At 45.9% G+C, this 22,937-nt stretch overlaps 1 protein-coding gene across 1 annotated transcript in view; it reads right to left on the bottom strand.

The window, feature by feature from the left end:
- ZFAND3 (zinc finger AN1-type containing 3) overlaps nucleotides 1–22,937 on the bottom strand; it is a 147,636-nt gene that overhangs the window by 43,727 nt on the left and 80,972 nt on the right. The window contains exon 3 of the mRNA XM_083175428.1: nucleotides 6,395–6,574. Within this exon, the coding sequence (XP_083031554.1) occupies nucleotides 6,395–6,574 (180 nt within the window). The remainder of the gene's footprint in view (nucleotides 1–6,394; nucleotides 6,575–22,937) is intronic.

The raw sequence follows: 22,937 nt of genomic DNA on the forward strand, positions 1-22,937 counted from the left end.
TGGAATTTCTCATTTCTATAGCAGTATTTTTAAGCTGGCCTGCAAATCAATGCTGCTGGCCCGCATCCAACAAGTCTATCGCTCCCTCATCACGTACACACTCTCAGGAGATCTTGTTAAGCCAACGGGCCAATTCAATGTATTCACTGCATAAGCGTGAAGCACGGATTTTACTGCAGACTGGTTAAGATAAATGTATAGCCCCAGTAACTGCTTCTATGTTGCAGCTTTGATAATTGGACGGCGTTTCAAACAGGGAGACAAATTAAAGTTGCTGTTTAACAACGCCGGCACAAGAAGCGGACTCTTGGAGTGCCGGCAACATGTGCTGGAACGATGACATTTGCAGGAACGGGATTTAAAATAAAAGTCCAATATACTGTATGAAGCATTTGCAGCCGGCGGACTTGTATAACAGATCTTTGGTATACCTGAGGCAGGGTTAGCCTCATTTATTTGCAGTATAAATCGAGGCGACAATGAGTATTATGCTCTTTAGGAGGGTGATCTGTGTTTTGCAAACAGACTATATATAATCCTGGATTGATTACCCCCCTTTGAATCTGTATGCCACCACCTGGGAACATCGGAGTGGAATCCTCAAAACAGTGGAGTCCCCGGTTTCACACAATATGACCCCTTATAGTGCCGGGGCTTGGCCAAACCGGTTCTCCTGATCTACCAACAGGTCATGTTTTCCAGAACTCCTAGCTGGGACAAAGATGCAGTCATTACTGTGAAATTATCAAACATGTGCTGCATTCATTCCTAACCCGCACATTCTACAGACCCACGGGCGGCCTGGAAAACGTGGACTGTTGGTAGCTCTCGAAGGCTGGTTTGGCCACCCCTGTAGTTAACAGATGACCACAAGACCATAGCACCCTATCCTGCAGAACGGGCTCTCAAGGCGCACTTCATAAAACCCAACCATCTCTCTTCCTAACCTGCTGTTCATGCTCGCTTTTACCCCTTCTGTGTCACTCCTGTCCGTCTGCCCCTCCCCTTTAGAATGTAAGCTTTGACATTCATTGTTTGCTCATTTTTGTATTGTCAGGCACTGCGGAACCATTTTGGCGCCATATATAAGATGATAATAACAACAATGTGCAGAGATGGTGGGGTAACTATAGCACTTGGTAAAGTGATAAAGTGATTAACTCCTTTTTTAAACACAAAATGATTGGCTGGTGTGTTATGACCTTCCACTTTATCACTTCAGCAGGCTAAATACATCTGCCCTGGGGCAGAACTAGCATTGGTGCAACAAATGCAGTGCATCTGGGCCCACTGCTGCCCCAGTCATCCACTGCTGTGTTGCATATTGTGAACATGGGTTGGGGTGGAGGAAGGGTCACATATTTTTGCACCTGGGCTGCCACTGCATCTGACCCATAGATAGGTTGAATAATATCAAAGCGGTGCTGGTTTGGTGGTTAGAGAGAAACAAGACCCCCCCCCAATTAATAAAATACATTTGTTCATATTATCATTTTTAATAAATGGTTATTTTGGGTTCATCACTGGGGGCCTTATTTTGGTTCATTCTTTCTGACAAAATCCTTCTTAGATGGACAAAACCATGTGCACTGCAGGTGGGGCAGATGTAACATGTGCAGAGAGAATTAGATTTGGGTGAGTAATTTTGTTTCTGTGCAGAGTAAATACTGACTGCTTTATTTTTCCACTGCAATATAGATCTCACTTTGAAGTAAAACCCCACCCAAATCTAACTCTCTCTGCACATGTTACATCTGCCCCACCTGCAGTGCACATGGTTTTGCCCATCTAAGAAGGATTTTGTCAGAAAGAATGAACCAAAATAAGGCCCTGGGTGAGGAGGTAATAAAACTAGTAGTACTGCCTGAACTCTTTAAAGGTCCATACACACTGAGCAATTTTCGCCCTTCTGAGCAATTTTCCTGTGGGTGGACGCTATGGAAAGCCGTCCACCCCGTTGCTCATCTGCTGGTAATACCAGCAGACAAGTGGCAGTGGCCGGCGATGATGCGGGAGAGCAGAACAGCGCTCACTGCTCATCCGTGTCCCGTACACACTGGGCGGCTTCCGAACTGAAAGCAGCTCAAACGCCAAAACTGAGCGTCTTTTAGCTCAAAGTCGCCCAGTGTGTATGGGCCTTTAGGGCCTTTTCCACTAGCCTAAATATCCCTGCATTTCAACCCAGGTAGAGACCAGGTTTGAACACGGGTTCAACCCGGGTCACTCTGCAGTGTACACCAGGGGCGATGTGACCCAGGTCCCGTTCACTGCAATGCAAGAGCCGGTGCTGGGTGATGCTCTCTTCTCCAAGCGCCGCACTGGCCCCGCCTCCCGATGATGTCACCCGCCCAGCATTATGCTGGGTGGGGACTCGACTTGCGACCTGACTTGCAAAAGACCCCAAGAGACCATGTATAACATGTGGGCACTGCATATGTACAGTATATAGCCCATAAAGTGCCAAACTAGACACAGGGGTGAAAAAAAAACCTAAACGGTGTAGGGGATTACAAATAAGCTAATGCTGTGAGCGTTAAAGTAATCACATACTGTATGTGCAAATACAAAAGGGGGGAAAACAGAAGACTAAAACAAGTACTCCTTACACTGAGGTTAAGAATGTCTCATGTTCTCAGCATTGATGAAATAAAAAGGTCTTCATTTTCATGGGGAATGCCGTACATACAGTGAAGATAGCTTCCAGTGCTAGGGGCCACACAGTACAGGAAAGCCTGGCCCACGTCATACATCTTACCCAGCACTGTGCTGGAAATGCCGCAGTTCATTCAAAATAATAATTATCAAGCAAGCTCAAAATATCACCATACAACACCGAACACACTCACAATCCTGCGTCCGAATACGCAGCCATAATGTATGTGATTTTGTTATATGGAACTGTGGGGTAGATTTATTAATCTTCGTTGTGTGGCATATGCGCTATCCCCGTGCTATAAAGCAGGGGATAGCGCTTCCCCTTATCTATTAAACCCGCTGTGCAGGTAGTGGAACGGCGGCGGCTACCTAGCGCATGTACTATTTGAAGTACAGCGCTTAACACTCCTACCTAATTTACGAAAGTTCCTTATCTGCCTTCCTTCGGCTGGGCGCAGCTGTCTCTAACGCCAGACTAATCTGGCGGTGCAAGTGTCTTTTTTTTTTGTTCATTACAATAAACTTTATTGTATTCTTTGTATTCTCTCCCCGGCCTGGCTGTCCTGAGGTGGCGCTATGGGTGTCGGGACTTCTGTGTTTTTTTGTATTTTTTTTTCCCATCAATAAACTTTATTGTACTAATTGCTCTTGTAAAAAAAAACAAAAAAAAAAAAAAAAAAAACCTGTGCATGCGCCGAAGACACGGCGCCGGGAAAGAAAGCCGGCGCATGTGCAGAGCAACAAGCCGGGGAGGATCGCACAGCTGTTATGGGAGGGAGCGTATCCCCGGCAGCAGGGGATAACGCACTCCCATAACGTGCGGCCAAACAATAATAGATTCGGGTTGAAATTTAGGTTCTCTTCACCACGATAAAGTGGTGAAGAGAACCTGCGCCCATAAGGATCCTTAAGGGAAAATTAATAAATCTACCCCTGTGTGTGTAAAGTACAAATTACTTCATACAAGTGCCGAAAGGTCCGGATATGGCCCTTATATATATATATATATATATATATCGGATACTTGGCATCGGTTGCAGTTTCCACACTAATGAGATCACTTAAGAAAAATGGATTTGTCAGTCGCGCTGGCTGGCAGGACTGGCCGTCCGATAATAAACAGCTTTCTGCGTGACTTTTTTCGGAAAATCTGTGCACAATATTACAGAGGAGAGTTCACCCGGTACTAGCAGCTTTCTGTAGATTTATTGGGCTTTCAAACTTCTCTTAATTAACATGACATTTACATAACAGAAGCTCATTAATTTCAGGCTACAGGCACCGAGGGCTAATTAGTAATGCATTACCCCTTTTGAAACAGGTTGTCAAATTTGTTCTGTTATCAACATCATCATCACCAGTGTGTTAATGATTTACCTTTTTCACATTAAATGTGGCTTAAACCCCCCCCCCCCCCCCCCCCGGCTGGCTGAATGCAGAGAGACGTTCCCCGCGCCTGACGGCTCCTCAGTCATTCCCTGTTTAATTCAGCCTCTGAGTCCTTCCGGGATTTGTGTCTCTCTAGGGAACATGAAATCAGGGCCTGCCTAACGGGGAGTGAAGGCTCGGCCTCTGAAATTGTTCCCGGTATATTTACAATAAGCCCATGTAAATTAGGACGAGCGATGCATCTTACTGCAACACCCTGACTATAATAAAGCATACTATTATATTTTATATATCTCGCCCTCCCCCCTTATTTATTCCATCCCATTTATCTTTGTTTAGAAGCTTTCCTTTGTCGCGCTCCTGAGAACACGCTGCAGCCGGGTGCGGAAGGGAATCGCTTAAGTAAACTCTGGGGAGATGGTGGGGTGTTGTGTGTGTGTGTCTGCCCCCTGGTTTTTGAGGCGTACAGAAGCCAGCAACGGCTTCTTTTCACGAATAGTCACTGGCCACGGCAGCTTAGACGTGTGTACATGTGCTCTGCCCGACGTTCCAGATGGTTCGGCTCAAGCTTACCCAGGCTGACGCTGGGATCCCAACACCAGGGTCCGTGAAGTCTGTGTCTGTCAGGTCTTCAAAACAAAAGGTGACACAACCCAATATTTTTAAGAACGGCGCACCCCTCCCCCCCAAACCCAGCAGCATGTCAATCATGCTGTTGCTGACAGGGGGCTGTGAGCGGCATTGCAAGACCCTCTTTGCACCTGTGCAGAGCCCCAAACATCATATTTGTACTGTATACAACCCATCAGGTTCGCAAACCAATACGAATCGGGCCCTTTTTCCCACATAGTTCAACGCATTATCATTAATGTCAACATGCAAAATGTTGACACTGATTGAATGTAAACATAGGAAATGTTGAGATTTCCATTAGGCTTATACTGCTTTCACATTGCAGAAATGGGTAATGACACGGTATTCTTAAATGGGACTTTAAAACGGGTCTGAGCCTTGAGACCTTTCACATTGCAGGTGAAAACCGTTTTATAAATCATTTAATACCATTCAAACATTCAACCCGTTTAACCCCCAAGGGACACGTTTCAAGCCATTGAAATAGAGCTGTTCAAACTGCCAAAAAAACGGCTTTGAACCGTGTAGGACTCTGCTTTTTAACCGTGTTGAAATACCGGTTAACTTTAACCGGTAAATCAACTCTGGCACCTTCACACTGCAGCCTTAAACGTTTTAAAATGGAAAAAAAACGTCAATATACCGTTTTAAAAGTGCGATGTGAAAGGGGTATTAGGGGAAAGAAATACACAAACAAACAAAAATGTCAACATTACATAAGTATCAACATGGTAAATGTCGACATAATGCACATAGCAAAGCTCAAATCAACGCTAATTGTTAAAATTGTGAATGTCGACTGCTGGTCAACAGTGTAACTGTACGGAGTTTGTATATTCTCCCCATACTTGCGTGGGTTTCCTCCGGGTACTCTGGTTTCCTCCCACAGTCCAAAAATATACCGGTAGGTTAATTGGCTTCCATCAAAATTAACCCTAGAATATCTGTGTGCGTGTACATGTGGTAGGGAATATAGATTGTAAGCTCCACTGGGGCAGGGACTGATGTGAATGTCCAAATATTCTCTGTACAGCGCTGCGGAATGTGTGTGCGCTATATAAGAAACTGTTAATAAATAAATAAATAATAAGGGAATTATGTGCCATTGAGACGATCAGGACATTTCCTTTGACACTGGGGGGAAAAAAAAAAATCTTTGGAGTGACGGATAATTTGGGAATGGTGCTGATAGGGGGCCAGGTCTGACTCTGCACGGATGGATGTTGGGAAGTGTGCGGGAAAGGCCGAATGGAAGTGACATTATCTACACTATGGCTTAGATGTATGAAGCAGTGAACAGACTGTAGAAATGAGCCACCGGAGAAGTTGCCCAACCAATCAGCTTTGAAGTAACATCAGGTGCATTCTATAAAATGATTGTTATCGTGGGAAACTTCTCCAATGGCTCACTTCTTACATCCCCCCTATGTACGCTCTCCTTCTGAAGGGGCTATAAAAGCAGATACCAACATGAAATCTCACAGGCCTAGTACCCAGCACTGCAGTAAACCCACAGGTCGGAACAGCAGATACATAGCACAGTCACAGATTGTGTCGGCAAAGAAGTTGTAACCGACCGACCAGAGGTAGGCATCCTGTGCCTTGAGAGGCTGTAGAACTACAAGTCCCAGCATGGCGAGAGCTGTAGAGCCCGGATTACATAGACACTGTATATAATGGGTGATGACATCACTAAGCATTAGTGTAATCTCCTTACATTCGTCGTCACTGGTGGAGGCTACATTCAGGTCTGTCGATAGCTGCTGGCTGGGACTGCGGCTCTGCGAAGGTATAGAGGTAATTCCGTTGTCGCTGTTTATCTCGCTGGGGAAGAGATCTGATTGGCTGTTGCTTGTGCTGGGGGTGGAGTCATCGTCTGGTTGCTTCTTTTGAAAATCTGTAGACAGAAAAAAAAAATGTTGTATTAAGTAATTCACCCTTATAAATGGCTCAGCAAATATGGTTAAATCAAATTGACTGAAGTACTAATTAAGTCACCTATGGCCAAGCATGGACATACTTAAATCCTGACCCTTTGGGGTGCCTTGAGGACATCTTTTCGGAACCTCTGTGCTAGGATTTGTACATTGTTTTATTATTTTCTTTTCATGCTGAACGATTCCCCAGAACACCCAAACTATAATTGGGCAATAATTATAGGAGAGTCTTCACCTTTTCCTGTGCATGAAATCTGGGTCCTCCTAATGACCCACACTCTGGATTTAATGCATTGTTTTACATTACAGACAAAAGGTTAAGAACTCTGGTTTAAATAATAAAATAAACTTAATGTGAGACATTAAACCTGACCTTCTAAAAATTGACTGAGGGACATAAAACCAGTTAACATGGAGGAGACGCCTTTTAACATGAGGGGCTGTTACTGCGTATCACTGGGAGGACAGAGAGGTGCAGGTTTTCCTAAATAATACAAGAGAGAAGATGACCGGAGAACACAGAATCCAGTTATTCAGAGTGGTACAATGCTCAGTAGAGGAACTGAGGCCCTTATTCAGATCTGATCGCAGTACAAATTTGGGTACTTATGTATTATCTGGGCTGCCGATTTTTTGATTGTATGCCTTAACTTAAGGCATACATTCAGATGCGATGCGATATCGCATCGCATACGACCATATCGCATGCAATGCGATGACCCGATTTTTCCATAGGATTCAATGTTAAAATGGACTGAGTCCATTTTAACATGGAATTCAATGGGAAAAAGGGGTCCTTTTTATACCCCTACTATCCAAGTGGGCATGGAGTTGGATATAAACCTGTGGCGAGCGTAGCGAGCCCCGCGAGGGGACGGTATTCTGTGTCCCCAGTATTTACCCTGCAAAGAAACAAAATAACTCACACAAATCTAACTCTCTATGTACATGTTACATCTGCCCCACCTGCAGTGCACATGGTTTTGCCCATTTTGAGAACAAATTTTTACTGTGATCAGATCTGAATAAAGGCCTGAATACACTCACATCTATAGTATGTGTGCGATAGATCTAGTTCCTCATCTGCAGGTTTCTACGCAACGTTACCATTTGGTGTAGAAAGAACAAAACTAGAAAAGTTTCAATGGACAGCACAGAAAGCAGAGCCGCGTCGCCTGGTGGCCAGCACAGAAAGCAGAGCAACGTCGCCTGGTGGCCAGCACAGAAAGCAGAGCCACGTCGCCTGGTGGCCAGCACAGAAAGCAGAGCCACGTCGCCTGGTGGCCAGCACAGAAAGCAGAGCCACGTCGCCTGGTGGCCAGCACAGAAAGCAGAGCCACGTCGCCTGGTGGCCAGCACAGAAAGCAGAGCCACGTCGCCTGGCGGCCAGCACAGAAAGCAGAGCAACGTCGCCTGGCGGCCAGCACAGAAAGCAGAGCAACGTCGCCTGGTGGCCAGCACAGAAAGCAAAGCAACGTCGCCTGGTGGCCAGCACAGAAAGCAGAGCCACGTCGCCTGGTGGCCAGCACAGAAAGCAGAGCAACGTCGCCTGGTGGCCAGCACAGAAAGCAGAGCAACGTCGCCTGGTGGCCAGCACAGAGAGCAGAGCCGCGTCACCTGACGGCCAGCACAGAGAGCAGAGCCGCGTCACCTGACGGCCAGCACAGAGAGCAGAGCCGCGTCACCTGACAGCCAGCACAGAGAGCAGAGCCGCGTCACCTGACGGCCAGCACAGAGAGAAGGGCCGCGTCACCTGACGGCCAGCACAGAGAGCAGAGCCGCGTCACCTGATGGGCAGCACAGAGAGCAGAGCCGCGTCACCTGATGGGCAGCACAGAGAGCAGAGCCGCGTCACCTGACGGGCAGCACAGAGAGCAGAGCCGCGTCACCTGACGGCCAGCACAGAAAGCATAGCCGCGTCACCTGATGGCCAGCACAGAGAGCAGAGCCGCGTCACCTGACGGCCAGCACAGAGAGCAGAGCCGCGTCACCTGACGGCCAGCACAGAGAGCAGAGCCGCGTCACCTGGCGGCCAGCACAGAGAGCAGAGCCGCGTCACCTGACGGCCAGCACAGAGAGCAGAGTCGCAATTTAGAGATTGTGACAAACATCGCCATCGCTACAAAAACAGAGGGCGCGTTCTCTATTAGAACGTTGCGGCCCATCATGACAGCAAAGCAGCTGTAACGCCATGTAAATTTATGCAGCAATTTTCATAAATGAATGTGATCAAGGGTTTCTGGGGGGACTTTGGGTGACTCCGAAATTACACATGGGAGCCGGTCCTATTTCACAGAGCTACTGCATCAAAACTCTCCGGCTATGGAAATAGCAGAGATACTTTTGGTCCCAAACTGTCAGGTAACATCCTTCATATCGCCCCGGCCGCTGCACGCGAGGACGCGCAGAACTATTCATACAGGGAAATTTCCATAAGATCATGCATCAAAGTGTCAGAAGCGCGAACAGAAAGAGAAACTGACCTATATTTGTGAACCCAAAAGGTCGGAGCTGATAAAACGTTTTCTGTGTGGAATCGCTGTGACTCTACATACGGGGGAGATAGAGGCGCGTGTGGGATTACGGCGGGAGAAAGTTACAGGAGATATATATTTGGGGGCTTATTCACAAGTGCACGCTGCTACGAAGCGAATTTACGCTACTTAGCGAGTCAACATGAATCAGGCCCTTTATCTCTCTTTAAGGCTTGATACATCTCTACTTAAGGATTAGCGTGAATCTGTTTAATAAATGAACCCTATTTACATTACATTTAAATATCTATATGTACTAAGAGTAGCGATGGTACCACCACCCCGAAGCAGGGAGACCGGCGGTGGTTTCTACAGTAAACGTTACCGTGCAATAAATATGGTTTTGTGTCATCTCTCAGACGCCGGGAATTTCTGCCTGTAAGTTCATTCCAATTAGCTGAAGGGCTATGAAGAACCACCTACTGCATTAGGGTGTAACGTTTTATGACACGGTGCATGCAAATTCCACATATAAATCATTCATAACAGAGCTAAGCAACGATGAAGGGGACGCAGTCTGCGAGGCTGCAATGAGACAGAGTCGGAAAGCTAGGTAAGTGTCGCGTCCAGGTAACAGATGCGTTAGAAACATTGACGGCAGATAAGAACCACTTGGCCCATCTAGTCTGCCCCTTTTTTAAACATGTTACCTCAAACCATATTTGATCCTTATTTTTTTGTAAGGATATCAATATGCCTATCCCAAGCAGGTTTCATTTGTACTACTGTATTTTCCTCTACCACCTCTGATGGGAGGCTATTCCACTTATCTACTACTCTTTCTGTAAAGTAATTCTTCCTCCGATTTTCCCTGAGTCTTCCTCCCCCTAGTTTCAGTGCACGTCCTCGTGTTCTGCTGCTCCTCTTCCTGTGAAGAATGTCTCCCACCTGTACCTTCCTCCCTCTAGTATCAGTGCATGTCCTCGTGTTCTGTTGCTCCTCTTCCTGTGAAGAATGTCTCCCACCTGCACCTTGTTAAAGCCCTTGATATATGTGAAAGTTTCTATCATGTCCCCCCTTTCCCTTCTCTGCTCTAAAGTATACATATTAAGATCTTTTAGTCTTTCCTGGTAGGTTTTGTGATGTAGGCCATGCACCATTTTAGTTGCTCTTCTTTGTACAGTCTCTAATGTATTTATATCCTTCTGGAGATATGGCCTCCAGAACTGAACACAATACTCTAGGTGAGGTCGTACCAATGACCTATACAGTGGCATTATTACTTCTTTCTTTCTACTGCTGATACCTCTCCCTATGCAACCAAGCATCTGACTTGCCTTCTTCATTGCTTTGTTACATTGCCTTCCTGCTTTTAAGTACCCTGAAATAGTGACACCTAGATCCCTCTCTTCCTCAGTAGTTTCCATTATAGTGCCATTTATACTATATTTAGTCTTTGGATTTCTGAGACCCAAGTGCATGATTTTGCATTTTTTGGCATTAAACTGTAGTTGCCATGCTCTTGATCATTCCTCTAATATACCTAGATCATCAATCATTTTTTTTACCCCTCCTGGTGTGTCTACCCTGTTGCATACCTTTGTGTCATCTGCAAAAAGGCACATTTTACCATCAATTCTATTTGCAATATCACCAATAAAAATACAGTACAGTTGTACAGTACATGACCTTATGACTTAAGGACCATCAATATCTAGTCATCTCACGCGGTGCGCCAAGCGATCTGTGTTAAGTGTTCTGAGCGACTCTAGATCACTCCACACAAAGCTTCCATGTGCAGGCCCCATTAGAAGGAGGAGACCTTTTTAATGAGAGATAAACATTCTAACAGGAATACAATAAAAGTAGTCCCGCCCTCCGCCTGTCCTCAGGCAAGCGTAACATCTCCAAGCTCCGCCCCCTCTGCTACGGTGCAGGGTCTGGTACAGGTCGATGACCATTGGTGGTCAACAGACGCCAGTCATGTGGTGTGTCGGCAGAGTGTACATGCATATACAACAGTAAGCCATAGTCAGGTGCCGGTGGTGGGTGCCTGAGTGGAATTTGGTGCCCCGTGATAGAAGCTGGGGTGGGGTCAGCAACAGACGATTACTGACGGTAAGAAGGAATTCCCTATTGTCCTACTGTAGGTCCCGAATCTGTGATCGCTTGGTGGTGAGGGCAACCAAGCACATCCTAGCCCTTATTCTGGGTCACTCGCAAAGGCAAATTCCTTCTCAAATGGATAAAACAATGTGCACTGCAGGTGGGGCAGATGTAACTTGTGCAGAGAGAATTAGATTTGGATGGGGTTTTACTTTACAAAGTGAGATCTATATTGTAGTGTAAAAATAAAGCAGCCAGTATTTTCCCTGCACAGAAACAATAACTCACCCAAATCTAATTCTCTCTGCACATGTTACATCATAAGAAACTTTAAATAAATAATAAATAAATATGGGTCATATCGGCCCTGTCTGCAATGGAAGAAGGACGTTCTTTTTTACACCATGTGGATAGATGGGTACAAGGAGGACCTACACATTAGGCAGGTGGCGTTACTTATGTAATAGAATATAACCATTATGCAGATCAGTTATACAGGTCTCCGGCACTAGAGGACTTGTCAGCAATAAATGTGTTCCAGGCACCACCTATCATCCTGGGTGCACAAGCGTACCGTGTCTAATATGCCATAAAGTGCTCCTGCAGGCATGTGTATTCATACACGAAATCCTAATTACAGCCTAGAGGGGACTTGTTATTAGCGCCAAGGGCTACTGTATCTCTGCATAACGGTAAAAGGCAATACCTACAGATGTTTGCATAACGGACCATGAGAATCGGGGCCTGCAGATCTGACCGAGGAAGCGGCTACATCTTGTAGGAGGGCAATCGCAGCTTTTCCAGCTCAAATCTCCTTTGTTACTATGCAAATCCCTTCCCAAGTGCACTCTCTAGAAAGACCTTTATACGGGGAACAAAATATAGTCCTTTCATTCAGCAAAATCCCTTCCCAGGAGATTTGAAGCAGTGCTATTAGTACAAATCCTTTGCTAAAGAAGACCGCGCAGAGGGAATAAAAGCATTCGCTCGTATTGTACCGAGATTATGCACCTTGTTCATCCGGCTGTATACATCATAACTACATGTCAGTGCTGGCCCGGACGCTCAGGGGTTAAATACGGCACCTTCCTCCAATACCGGGCAATGCACCAGTTCCGGGGATTTAATTTATAGCCCTTTAAAAGGGTACAGCGACAAAAATTCTATAAAAAAAACAAACAAGAAAACAGCAACTTATTACAAGCGATGCGAAGAAACTTTGAAGTTCGATTGGACGGGAAAAAAAAAAGGTTCCTAAGAAAAGAAAATAATTGAACGCGACGCAGTGTTTCAAAGATAAACTGAGAGATGGGAAACACCGTTGTCGCTGTGGCGGCGCCCGGCGATTTGTAAATAGGAATCGGGTCTAATTAAAATCTAATGCTCGCAGGTGCTGGGAGAGATCTGTCATGCGGGTTATGTGAATGACGCTCATGAATACATTAATAAAATTAATTCTGTAAACAAATCACCGGCACCAGCAAAGTGACAGCAGAGAACGATAAAAGCGGAGAGTTTATGCAGAGCGTTACGTGTACGTGTAGCGCACATTCTTCCCGGGGTACGTAAAGGCTCAGGCGCCGAACTGTCACCAACTTCCAACACTTCCTGGGTTACAATCCGTCCCCGGGAGCAATTCTAATACTTCGGGTAAAAGAGAAAATCGTATCGGCGATAACATGTCATCCAGTCCAGATTAAGGCAATGCAGTCATAAGGTCGACCCATTGTGCAAATGTCAACAGGCACATGTCGACATCCTCAGAATGCTGACATCTTCACAATGTCAACATCGCAAAAATCAACCATGTGAAACTCTGACATACTCAGGATTAGGCTGCAGGATGGGATGGGTAATGGGTACGGTTATGCACTAGGGGACGTTCCGGGTTTCGGTTGCACAAACGGGGGAGGGGGATATGTTAGGTATAAGGCAGATTAGGGTTATGGGGATTATATTTACCGGATCACTGCCGCAGCAGATGGCTCGCCCACCTGCGGAAACTTCCTATCCCAGGACCCAGAAGCAGCAGCTGAAGACGCTACTACTGATGGGACCAAATAATACCCCTTTCACAACGCACTTACCCGGGTTATTGCCAGGTCGACCTGGGTCAAGGTGCAGTGTGAAAGCACCAAAGGGAATAACCCGGGTCAACCAACCAGGCAATTCAACCCTGGTTTTAAGAAGGATGAAACACGGATTTCCCGGTGTATAAAAGATGACCAGGGTTCAGTGTGAAGGGGTGTGACCAACCGTAGCAATGTGTAAGCAGTTTGACCACTGGACAACCAGTGAAGGTTTGCCAACATTCTATCATGCTGATCTCAGCAGCGTTAGAAATGTCTATATGATGACTGGGGACAGCGGCAAGGGGTGCGCTAGATGTGGCCATCACCCACTGATATCTATGACACAATTCCGATTTCATTCTGCATTAAACCTTTACTAATCATGCAAACTCTGTTTTAATTTATGGCATAAATAGAACAAAAATATTCCTAGACAGGTAATCAGGAACCCCCACAGGGCAGAGTGTGAAATTAGCAAAATAACCGACACGCAGAAGGAGCTCATTGAATCTATACGTTGCCATCGTCGCCCCCCTCAGGGCATGAAGTACCGACTGACTTTATTCCCATTTTGTATTACTGAGTTTTGGATATGCAATCTCATTCCCGGGCCCTATTGTTCAGCGATATCAGAAGTTGGATAAGAGGATGACTATTGTGGGGTACACACCAGGACGACCCGTTCACGATGCACATCGTCAGTGGGTCATTAGTGTTTCTTCCGACCCGCTCACGATGACGCGGGGGGGGGGGGGGGGGGGGGTGGGGGGGGGGGTGGGGGGGGGCACGACCCGCTCACAATGTGCACCGTGAGTATGGTCGTTCTTCAGATCCTACCTGCAGCAAGTAGGATCTGAAGAACGACCGACCCGTGGGACCGTGCATCGGATCGGTATCGGTCCACACCAGGACAGAAAAGGACCCAATCACCACACGATCTACATCCAACCGGTCGGAATTGGATCTAGATTGATGGGATTGGACCCTTGTTGTCCTGGTGTGTATCCAGCATTAGTGTGGCTTAGGGCCTTATTCTAGTTCACTCTGACAAAATCCTTCTTAGATGGACAAAACCATGTGCACTGCAGGTGGGGCAGATGTAACTTGTGCAGAGAGAATTAGATTTGGGTGGGGTTTTATTTCAAAGTGAGATCTATATTGCAGTGTAAAAATAAAGCAGCCAGTATTTACCCTGCACAGAAACAAAATAACTCACCCAAATCTAATTCACTCTGCACATGTTACATTTGCCCCACCTGCAGTGCACATGGTTTTGTCCATCTAAGAAGGATTTTGTCAGAAAGAGTGAACTAGAATAAGGCCCTTAGTATCACAATACTGGTGTGTAAAACATAGAACTTAGCACAATTTATCCACCAGGTAGACATTGCAATGCTAGAGCTGCAACGAATACATTCTAATCAGCACCATTGCTTAGGTTAATTGATGGAAAATAATGGAAGATTTCCTAATCAAATTGGGTAATCAGATAGTAAACAGGGGATGAAGGAAAAAGGTGTTAATTATAATGGTGATATCACCATAGTCTATGGAAAGGAAGACTTGCACTGGGTGGAAGTGCTGCTGGATCTGCCGGAAGTCCGCATTAGCCAATAGCCGGACCCTGGGAACGCACTGTACCGGGTATGTCACCACTAGACCACCAGGGGTGTTTTGTTGACATTTTAATTACGTGGATAATTACTCAATGTTACAACCAGATTGACATTCATATGTATAAAATATACCACTGATCTGAACTTTATCGTGATTTCTCTTCCGGACACCATAATCAATTTGTGGTGTAGTGAAGTCTAGACTATTTCTTTCGCCCCCGGATTTCGGATCCAACCAAACGATTTTGACCCAATCTGCATCCAATCAGTCTGAATTGGATCCAGATTGATGGAATTGTGCCAAAATCGTTTTGGTGTGTACCCAGCATAATTGATGCAGTATGGGGGTGGGGGAGTTATAAAACATGGAATTGTTTTGCTACTGAGAGGGGTGTGTGTGTGGTACTATTATTTAGATTTAAGACTGATTTCGGTTTGATGCCAATGGAGAGCATGCTGATCTTTTGGAATGGGGGTCTATGGCAAAATGACACTTCCTTTTATAGAGGAAAAATTCTCAGTTAAAGTAGGATAAGAACAAAATGTTAATTATTAACCTACCCTCACACGCAATTGAATCTGGTTATTCGGTGCGATAACTCAATACCAAACTGGTCAGATACTGGACCATGCAGTTAAACTGGAACACACCAACAGATTTATCTGTCCAATCTGGTCAGCCAACAAGTGCACACAGAACATGAGGAGGTCATGGTCCACTGTATTATACCAACTGCCATAATCAAAGTAGTAAGAGACTAGATATACGGTTAGGATTATAGTCTCACGTTATGCACAAAAAACACTGAACATTACCCTACTATATTATATAGCAGGATTAAAGGCCCATACACACTTGACGATTTTCAGCTGAAAATCGCTCAAAACAGCCGTTTTGAGCGATTTTCCGCTGAAAATCGCCTGGTGTGTATGCCCCCCAGATTGCCGACTAGCGAGGATGCGCGCTCCCGCATCCTCGCTAACGAGGTGGGCAATCTGCTGGTTTTACCAGCACACCTAGCGATGATGGCTGGTTTTTCAGCCATCATCGCCAAGTGTGTACAGCAGCCGGACTGAAAGCTGAAAGTCTTTCAGTCCAGCTGACAGCCCGCTCCCTACCCCTGTTCATACTCACCCCTCCCCGTTCCCCACGCTGCCTGTCTCTTCTCCTGTCCTGGCTCCAACGCTGCTGCTGCTGCTGCTGCACAGTGACAGGTTCTCCTCCACTCCCCTGGCCGGACATACAGCTCGGCAGGACGCCCCGCCCCCAGCAGAAAGCCCCCCACCCCCAGGCTCACAGGCTTGCTCCCTGCTCCTGCTGTGTGGAGCATAATGATAACCCCACTGACCACCAATGAAGGTTTTTTAAGGCAGTGATATAAACATTGCTGGCACATGCCAGCAATGTATATATTACTGCACCACTGGGCACCAATGATTTTGTTTTAAGGCAGGGATATATACATTGCTGACACATGCCAGCAATGTATATATTACTGTACCACTGGGCACCAATGATTTTGTTTTAAGGCAGTGATATATACATTGCTGGCACATGCCAGCAATGTATATAGTACTGCACCACTGGGCACCAATGATTTTGTTTTAAGGCAGTGATATATACATTGCTGGCACATGCCAGCAATGTATATATTACTGCACCACTGGGCACCAATGATTTTGTTTTAAGGCAGTGATATATACATTGCTGGCACATGCCAGCAATGTATATATTACTGTACCACTGGGCACCAATGACACATAAGCCAGTAATATATACATTGCTGGCACATGCCAGCAATGTATATATTAATAGCACCACTGGCCACCAATTATACTTATAATGCAGTATATATATATATATATATATATATATAATGCAGTAATATATACACATCTCTTAAACTCCCCCGTGGCAACGAGCACTTCACCCCCACCCATGGCATCGATCATGAAGGGCCCTGGGATCGAGCATGAAGCCCCTGGCATTATGGTATGTGGCTTAATGGGCATCATGGTGTGTGGCATAATGTGTAATGGGCATTGCGGTGTGTGACATAAGGTGTACTGGTGTGTATAGCATGTAATGGGCATTATGATGTGTGGCATAACGTGTAAGGGGCAATACGGCTGCAAGTAAAATCATAGCTATGCACATGGGCGGGATTTCCCTGGGCAGGACAGCATTTACCTGATCGCTGGGCTACGAATATACGCAGCCCAGCAATCAGTTCTGAATCAGGCCCCAAGAAAAGAAATACACTGAATAAAATGGCCCCTGCTCTCACCCTTGGAATTTTAACCCCTCCCATTATGTAAATATCCTTTTATATGAAAGATTTTCAGCAAAGTCTTTCGCCTCCTGAAAATCTCTTGCTCTTTGGGGGAAAATAGCTCAGTGTGTACGCACTACTTTGGTGATAGATAAATCCATCAGAGATTTTGGCAAAGTCTTTGGAAACGAAAATCTTCTAGTGTGTATGGGCCTTAATGCTACTGATATGTAAACACTGCACCTCCTACTTTGTCCACTAGAGGGACACACAACGTTTTATTACCTAAAAGCCTTTGGTAGTATTGCTACAGCGGACAAAATGCATTATATATACTGTATGCTGAGACGTACAATGGTTCCGAAGGTTACAGCTCTACCATTGTCCTAACACCCTGCTTGTTCCTCTCAGGAAAGATGAGAACGTGGAGAACTTGTCCAAAGCAACCAATCAGCTTCTGTCATTTCATAGACTAAGCTGGAAAAAGGACACAGAAAAAACTGATTGGTTGCTTTAATCACTTCCCTAACAAGTCCTGCGCAGGTGCAGCCTCTGCGGTACATGTGACTGGGCACTGGGACACATGTATTTGGAAAAGACCCCCCTTGGGAGCAGGAGCCCAGCAGCAGATGACTCCAGTGTCTCCCAGAGTTACGCCTCTCATTCCAGTATTATGGTCCTTATTCAGATCTGATCGCAGTACAAATTTGTTCTCAAAATGGGCAAAACTATGTGCACTTCAGGTGGGGCAGATGAAAAATGTGCTCCAAATTTGGGTGGGGTGTGCTGAAACTGAAATCTAAATTGCAGTGTAAAAATAATGCAGCCGGTATTTACCCTGCACAGAAACAAAATAACTCACACAAATCTAACTCTCTCTGCACATGTTACATCTGCCCCACCTGCAGTGCACATGGTTTTGCCCATTTTGAGAACAAATTTCCACTGCGATCAGATCTGAATAAGGGCCTATGTGTGAAGACACCAGTTGTGGCATCTTAAAGATCGGCATTAAAAAGGTGTTGTGGGCCGACAGAAAAACAGTAATATCAGTCTGTATTATGCTGAGTACAATCTAATCAGCCCCTCACGCTGCCAGCGATGCCGAACAGCCAGGACAATTGTCTTTACAATCACAGCGCACAATGCAATACAATTGCCTGTAATGGAGCTTTTATCCCATTCTCACTTCCCCGGCGCTTTCAATCCGTTTGTTTAAATGAAAACATTTTAGAGAGCGCAGGCCGCCAGCGCGGAGATTCTCTCTGAGCGGAGATAAACTCCGGCACATCCACGCAGGCTCTCCCCCATCACAAATCTGGGTTAGAGAAGAAGCAGTGTCGGATAAGTTTCGCATAATTACAAAAAACACGTCAGGCTGAAATAAGTACAGGCCATGGAATACTACAGACCCGTTGCTACGGCGACAGGAGGAGACGCCTGTCCCCGATAAGTTCAAATGCACAAGGTTTAATACAAACTGTAGAACGTTCTCTTGATTTTAACTGGCTAAAACCAAATCTATAGTGTGTCACTGTTCCACCAATCAGAAGATGCTTGTGAGGACCGATGGGGCAAAAAAAATATAGAAGGAAGAAAACAGCAACAAAGGGTGTGTCTAGGCCTCTCGTATAATAGACAGAAAGTGGATTGCGATAAAGGCATATGTGTAAGCAACATTGCTGTGTGGCATTATGTGTATAACAACATTAATGTGCAGCATAATGTGTAATAGGAATGACTGTGTAGCGTTCGGTGTATAAGGTGCCCTAAAGTGCAGTGTAGTGTGTATAAAAGGACACTAGTGTACTGTATGTTGCAGTATGAATAAGGAGCAATTCATTGTGGTGTAATGTGAATAAGGAGCTTCTGTGTTTTGTTATGTGAATAAGGAGCAATGGGTCAGGAGAGGAACTAGCGAATGTGCTAGAGGGCACCAAACACAATCTTGCCTAGTACATAATAATTAGCTAGGGCCGACACAATAGGCTTTCTCGCATGCTTAGTGCAGGACATGGAGACCTATAAAAATGCAGGGGTAGGGTTAAGCACCCAACAGTCATGCCACACAGGATACATTGGGGTAGATATATGAAGCAGTGATCAGGGAGGAGAAATTATAAAAGTGCCTGGTACTTTATCACCGGCCAATCAGCTCTTGACTGTTAAGTTACAGGCTGGGTTTAAAAAGGGAAAGTTAAGAGCTGATTGGCCGGTGATAAAGTACCAGACACTTTATCACCATACATCCTACCACTTAAACCTGTAAAAAGCAATGTAGGTAATACATGGGCTGATCCTGCTGTATTCCATTTGGCTATACAATGTGGTGGCCAAATTCTTCAAATCTGTCCCTGCAGCGTACCACGCAGGGATTATACAAGTGCAACCGATAATGATCTGCTGCGGAACACAAGACAGTCATTCAAAAACCGCAAGGTCCTTAGTACATACTCATAGGCTAATCGCGGTGCTACACCTGATCTACGGCTGTATACGAAGACGACAGATCCAGCGTTATGTACAGAATTTACAGGAACACTATGTGAAGATAATATATACCCGATGCTAGCATACTTCTGTATAGAGAATATCCACGAGCCACACAGACAGAACTCATTAATCTGCCGTAATTTATCCATCTCCGTTAAGAGACGACTGAAGCAATCGGACTGATTTTCATTTCAAAACCAATTGTCTGAGTCAGCGTGAGATTACAAGGAGAACGCTCTCCTGGAGAGCGCCGGAAAGCTCAGACAGAAAGCGGGGTGCATGTGGATCCCTCGGAGAGGTGTGATACAATGTCACAGCGTCCCGTTTCATTCCATTAATAACCATCTCTGGGAGGCCGGCTGTGATAAAGAGATCTAAAGCCTTCCCATTCAGATTTGGGGCGACATGTACACAATTTCCAGGAACGGATGGCAGCAATTTATTTATTTGTATTAGGCCGTTGGAGCGCACGGCTGAGCATTTCCACATGATCGTAATACGACAAACCCAGCTGCGGATTGTAATCAGCCACTGATGATACGCGCCCGTGCCAGGGCTCGGAGTATCCGTATTACCAACATATGCAGCAGTCTCAAATCACAGCGGGGTCATTTATGGGTCCCTATCAAGCCCCCCCCCCCCCCTTACCTGTTCCCTCTATCTAACAGTATTAACACATATTTTTATTTCCCTTGCACAAATAGGCCTTTATTTGGATAACATAGATTACTGTATTTGCCTTTAATATAGAACTCCGTTATGAAATCTGTTACACCAGAGGCAATGACTTAAGGTGCCCATATTCGGTACAATTATTGTATACAATTTGGACTAGATCGCATCGCATAGGTTTTGCGATGGATGAGATGAGATCTAGTACAAAAAGTACGGTATGTGCAGGACATATTTTTTGAGCTGTGCGATGAGATGTGTGATGGGAGCGAGCATCACATTGCACCCAGCAATTGCACTGTGTATGGGCATCTTAATAGTATACAGGGTTATGCAGGTCTGCAATAATGATCCAGTGCCTGGTTCAGGAGCCGGTTTATAAAGCAGCTGTATGGCGCTCTGTTCCCAGTGTGCCAATACATCACGTGTGTGTGTGTGTGTGTGTGTAATTGAGAACACTGACCATTTGGTACACACACACACACACACACACACACACACACACACACACATATATAGAAAAGAAGAAGAAAGTTTCAGAGGGCACTAAAGGATTATTGAACAACTGTATTCAAGAGGTATTTAATACATAAATTTATATAAAATGACATACAGTACAATTCACATATTCATTTTCCAGTATCCACACCCTCTGTGACATGTAGTCCTGGGCTCCGGCATCCCTCCAGTATCCATATCCTCCGACATGTAGTCCTGGGCTCCGGCATCCATCCAGTATCCATATACGCCGACATGTAGTCCTGGGCTCCAGCATCCTTCCAGTATCCATATCCTCCGACATGTAGTCCTGGGCTCCAGCATCCTTCCAGTATCCATATCCTCCGACATGTAGTCCTGGGCTCCAGCATCCTTCCAGTATCCATGCTCTCAGTGACATGTAGTCCTGGGCTCCAGCATCCTTCCAGTATCCATGCTCTCAGTGACATGTAGTCCTGGGCTCCGGCATCCTTCCAGTATCCATGCCCTCAGTGACATGTAGTCCTGGGCTCCAGTATCCTTCCAGTATCCATGCTCTCAGTTACATGTAGTCCTGGGCTCCGGCATCCTTCCAGTAGCCATGCTCTCAGTTACATGTAGTCCTGGGCTCCGGCATCCTTCCAGTATCCATGCCTCCAGTGACATGTAGTCCAGGGCTCCGGCTTCCAGACCACTAGTATTAGATGTAAGGTTAGGTCACCAGTTACTATAGCAGTTGCTGAACTACTAATGCCAGCATGCTGTCGCACACTTTCCATAACTTTAGCACACCCAGAGCTCACACCACCTATTCTGTGAGCACGTGGCAGCGGAGCATTACTCACTGGCTGTCTAGCTGGGGCTGTACTGTAATGCTGATCTCCATATTTCCTTGTCTGCTGCACTGGAGCGGAGGATATAACCAGCCCCAGGACCAGGCTGAGCAGTGCTCACAATTCCCTGTGCGTCATTTATAGTGACAGATCGAGTGTGAAGGTTCAAATAACAAGGTTCTCTACACGCTGCAGCCAGACAAGCAGAACTAATGCGTCATGCAGCTGGCAAAGCAACGTCCCGCACTTCTATGGCAGGTGCCCGTGCTCACCCCTATGTGCATGCAATGTCTGCTCCCAGCCGTGGACAGGACACAGGATGGGAAGCTGCCGGGCAGGCGTGATTGCAGCGCTAGGCAATGCTAATGTTTATGCCAATTGTTTGCAGAGCCAATAGCACAGTCAGAGGTGTATTACAGATACAGGTCGGTCTCCCTTATCCGTGTATTCCAAAAATCGTGGTTCAGGATCCTCTTCAGCTGCATCTCCAGCCCCAGGGGTGCTTTGCGCGAATGTGCGGGCGTGTCGGTGATGTCACCGTTGCGCCTGTGCAATGCACCCCTGGGACCGGAGATACTACTGAAGAAGGCCGCCTTGGACGCTGGGGGACACCGTGGACATCAGGGGACCATCGGAGCACCACCATGGGACCAGGTAAGTATAAAAAAAAAATTCCAAAATCCGAATAAATCCCTTATCCAAAATGCCTGTGGTCCCGAGCATTTCGAATAAGGGATATTCAACCTGTATAACGTATAAATGAACATCGCATGTGATAATATCATGATATACAGCATCATGTCGTCTGTGTAGAACTTTTAGTCAGTGCATAGGGTGTCTATGTACAAAGTCTTGGAGAGCGGTAAAGTGGATGGAGATTAAATACTAGCCGATCAGCTCCTAACTGTCACAGCCTAGATGAGATCTTTACTGAGCAACTGCACAAAAGATCGCTAAAACCCAGCATATGCTATCCATGGGCAGTTCAGGATGGAGACCGGGGGGGGGTAACCTGAAGTCTTCAGGGGGAAAAAGGAGGGGTCGTGGGCATATTAAGGCATGTGACTGATCTCTTCTGTGGCACTGTAGCCAGTGTGACCATATCTTAAGAAGGTTACAAGGTAGTCTCCTAGCCAGCTGTTGCTTCTGATGGTGAAGTCCTCAGATCCACCGGCTCATAGATGTAAATTAGGTGCCGCAGGGCTTGCTAGTGCTGGGGAAAGGAATACAACTCCTGTTTACATACTTTCACCCTAGAGGGCCTATCAGAAAAAGTAGACACGGATGATCTACGTGCAGCTCTGAAT

Source organism: Crinia signifera, chromosome 3, assembly GCF_055691185.1.
Source record: "Crinia signifera chromosome 3, ASM5569118v1, whole genome shotgun sequence".
NCBI classification, from domain to species: domain Eukaryota; kingdom Metazoa; phylum Chordata; class Amphibia; order Anura; family Myobatrachidae; genus Crinia; species Crinia signifera.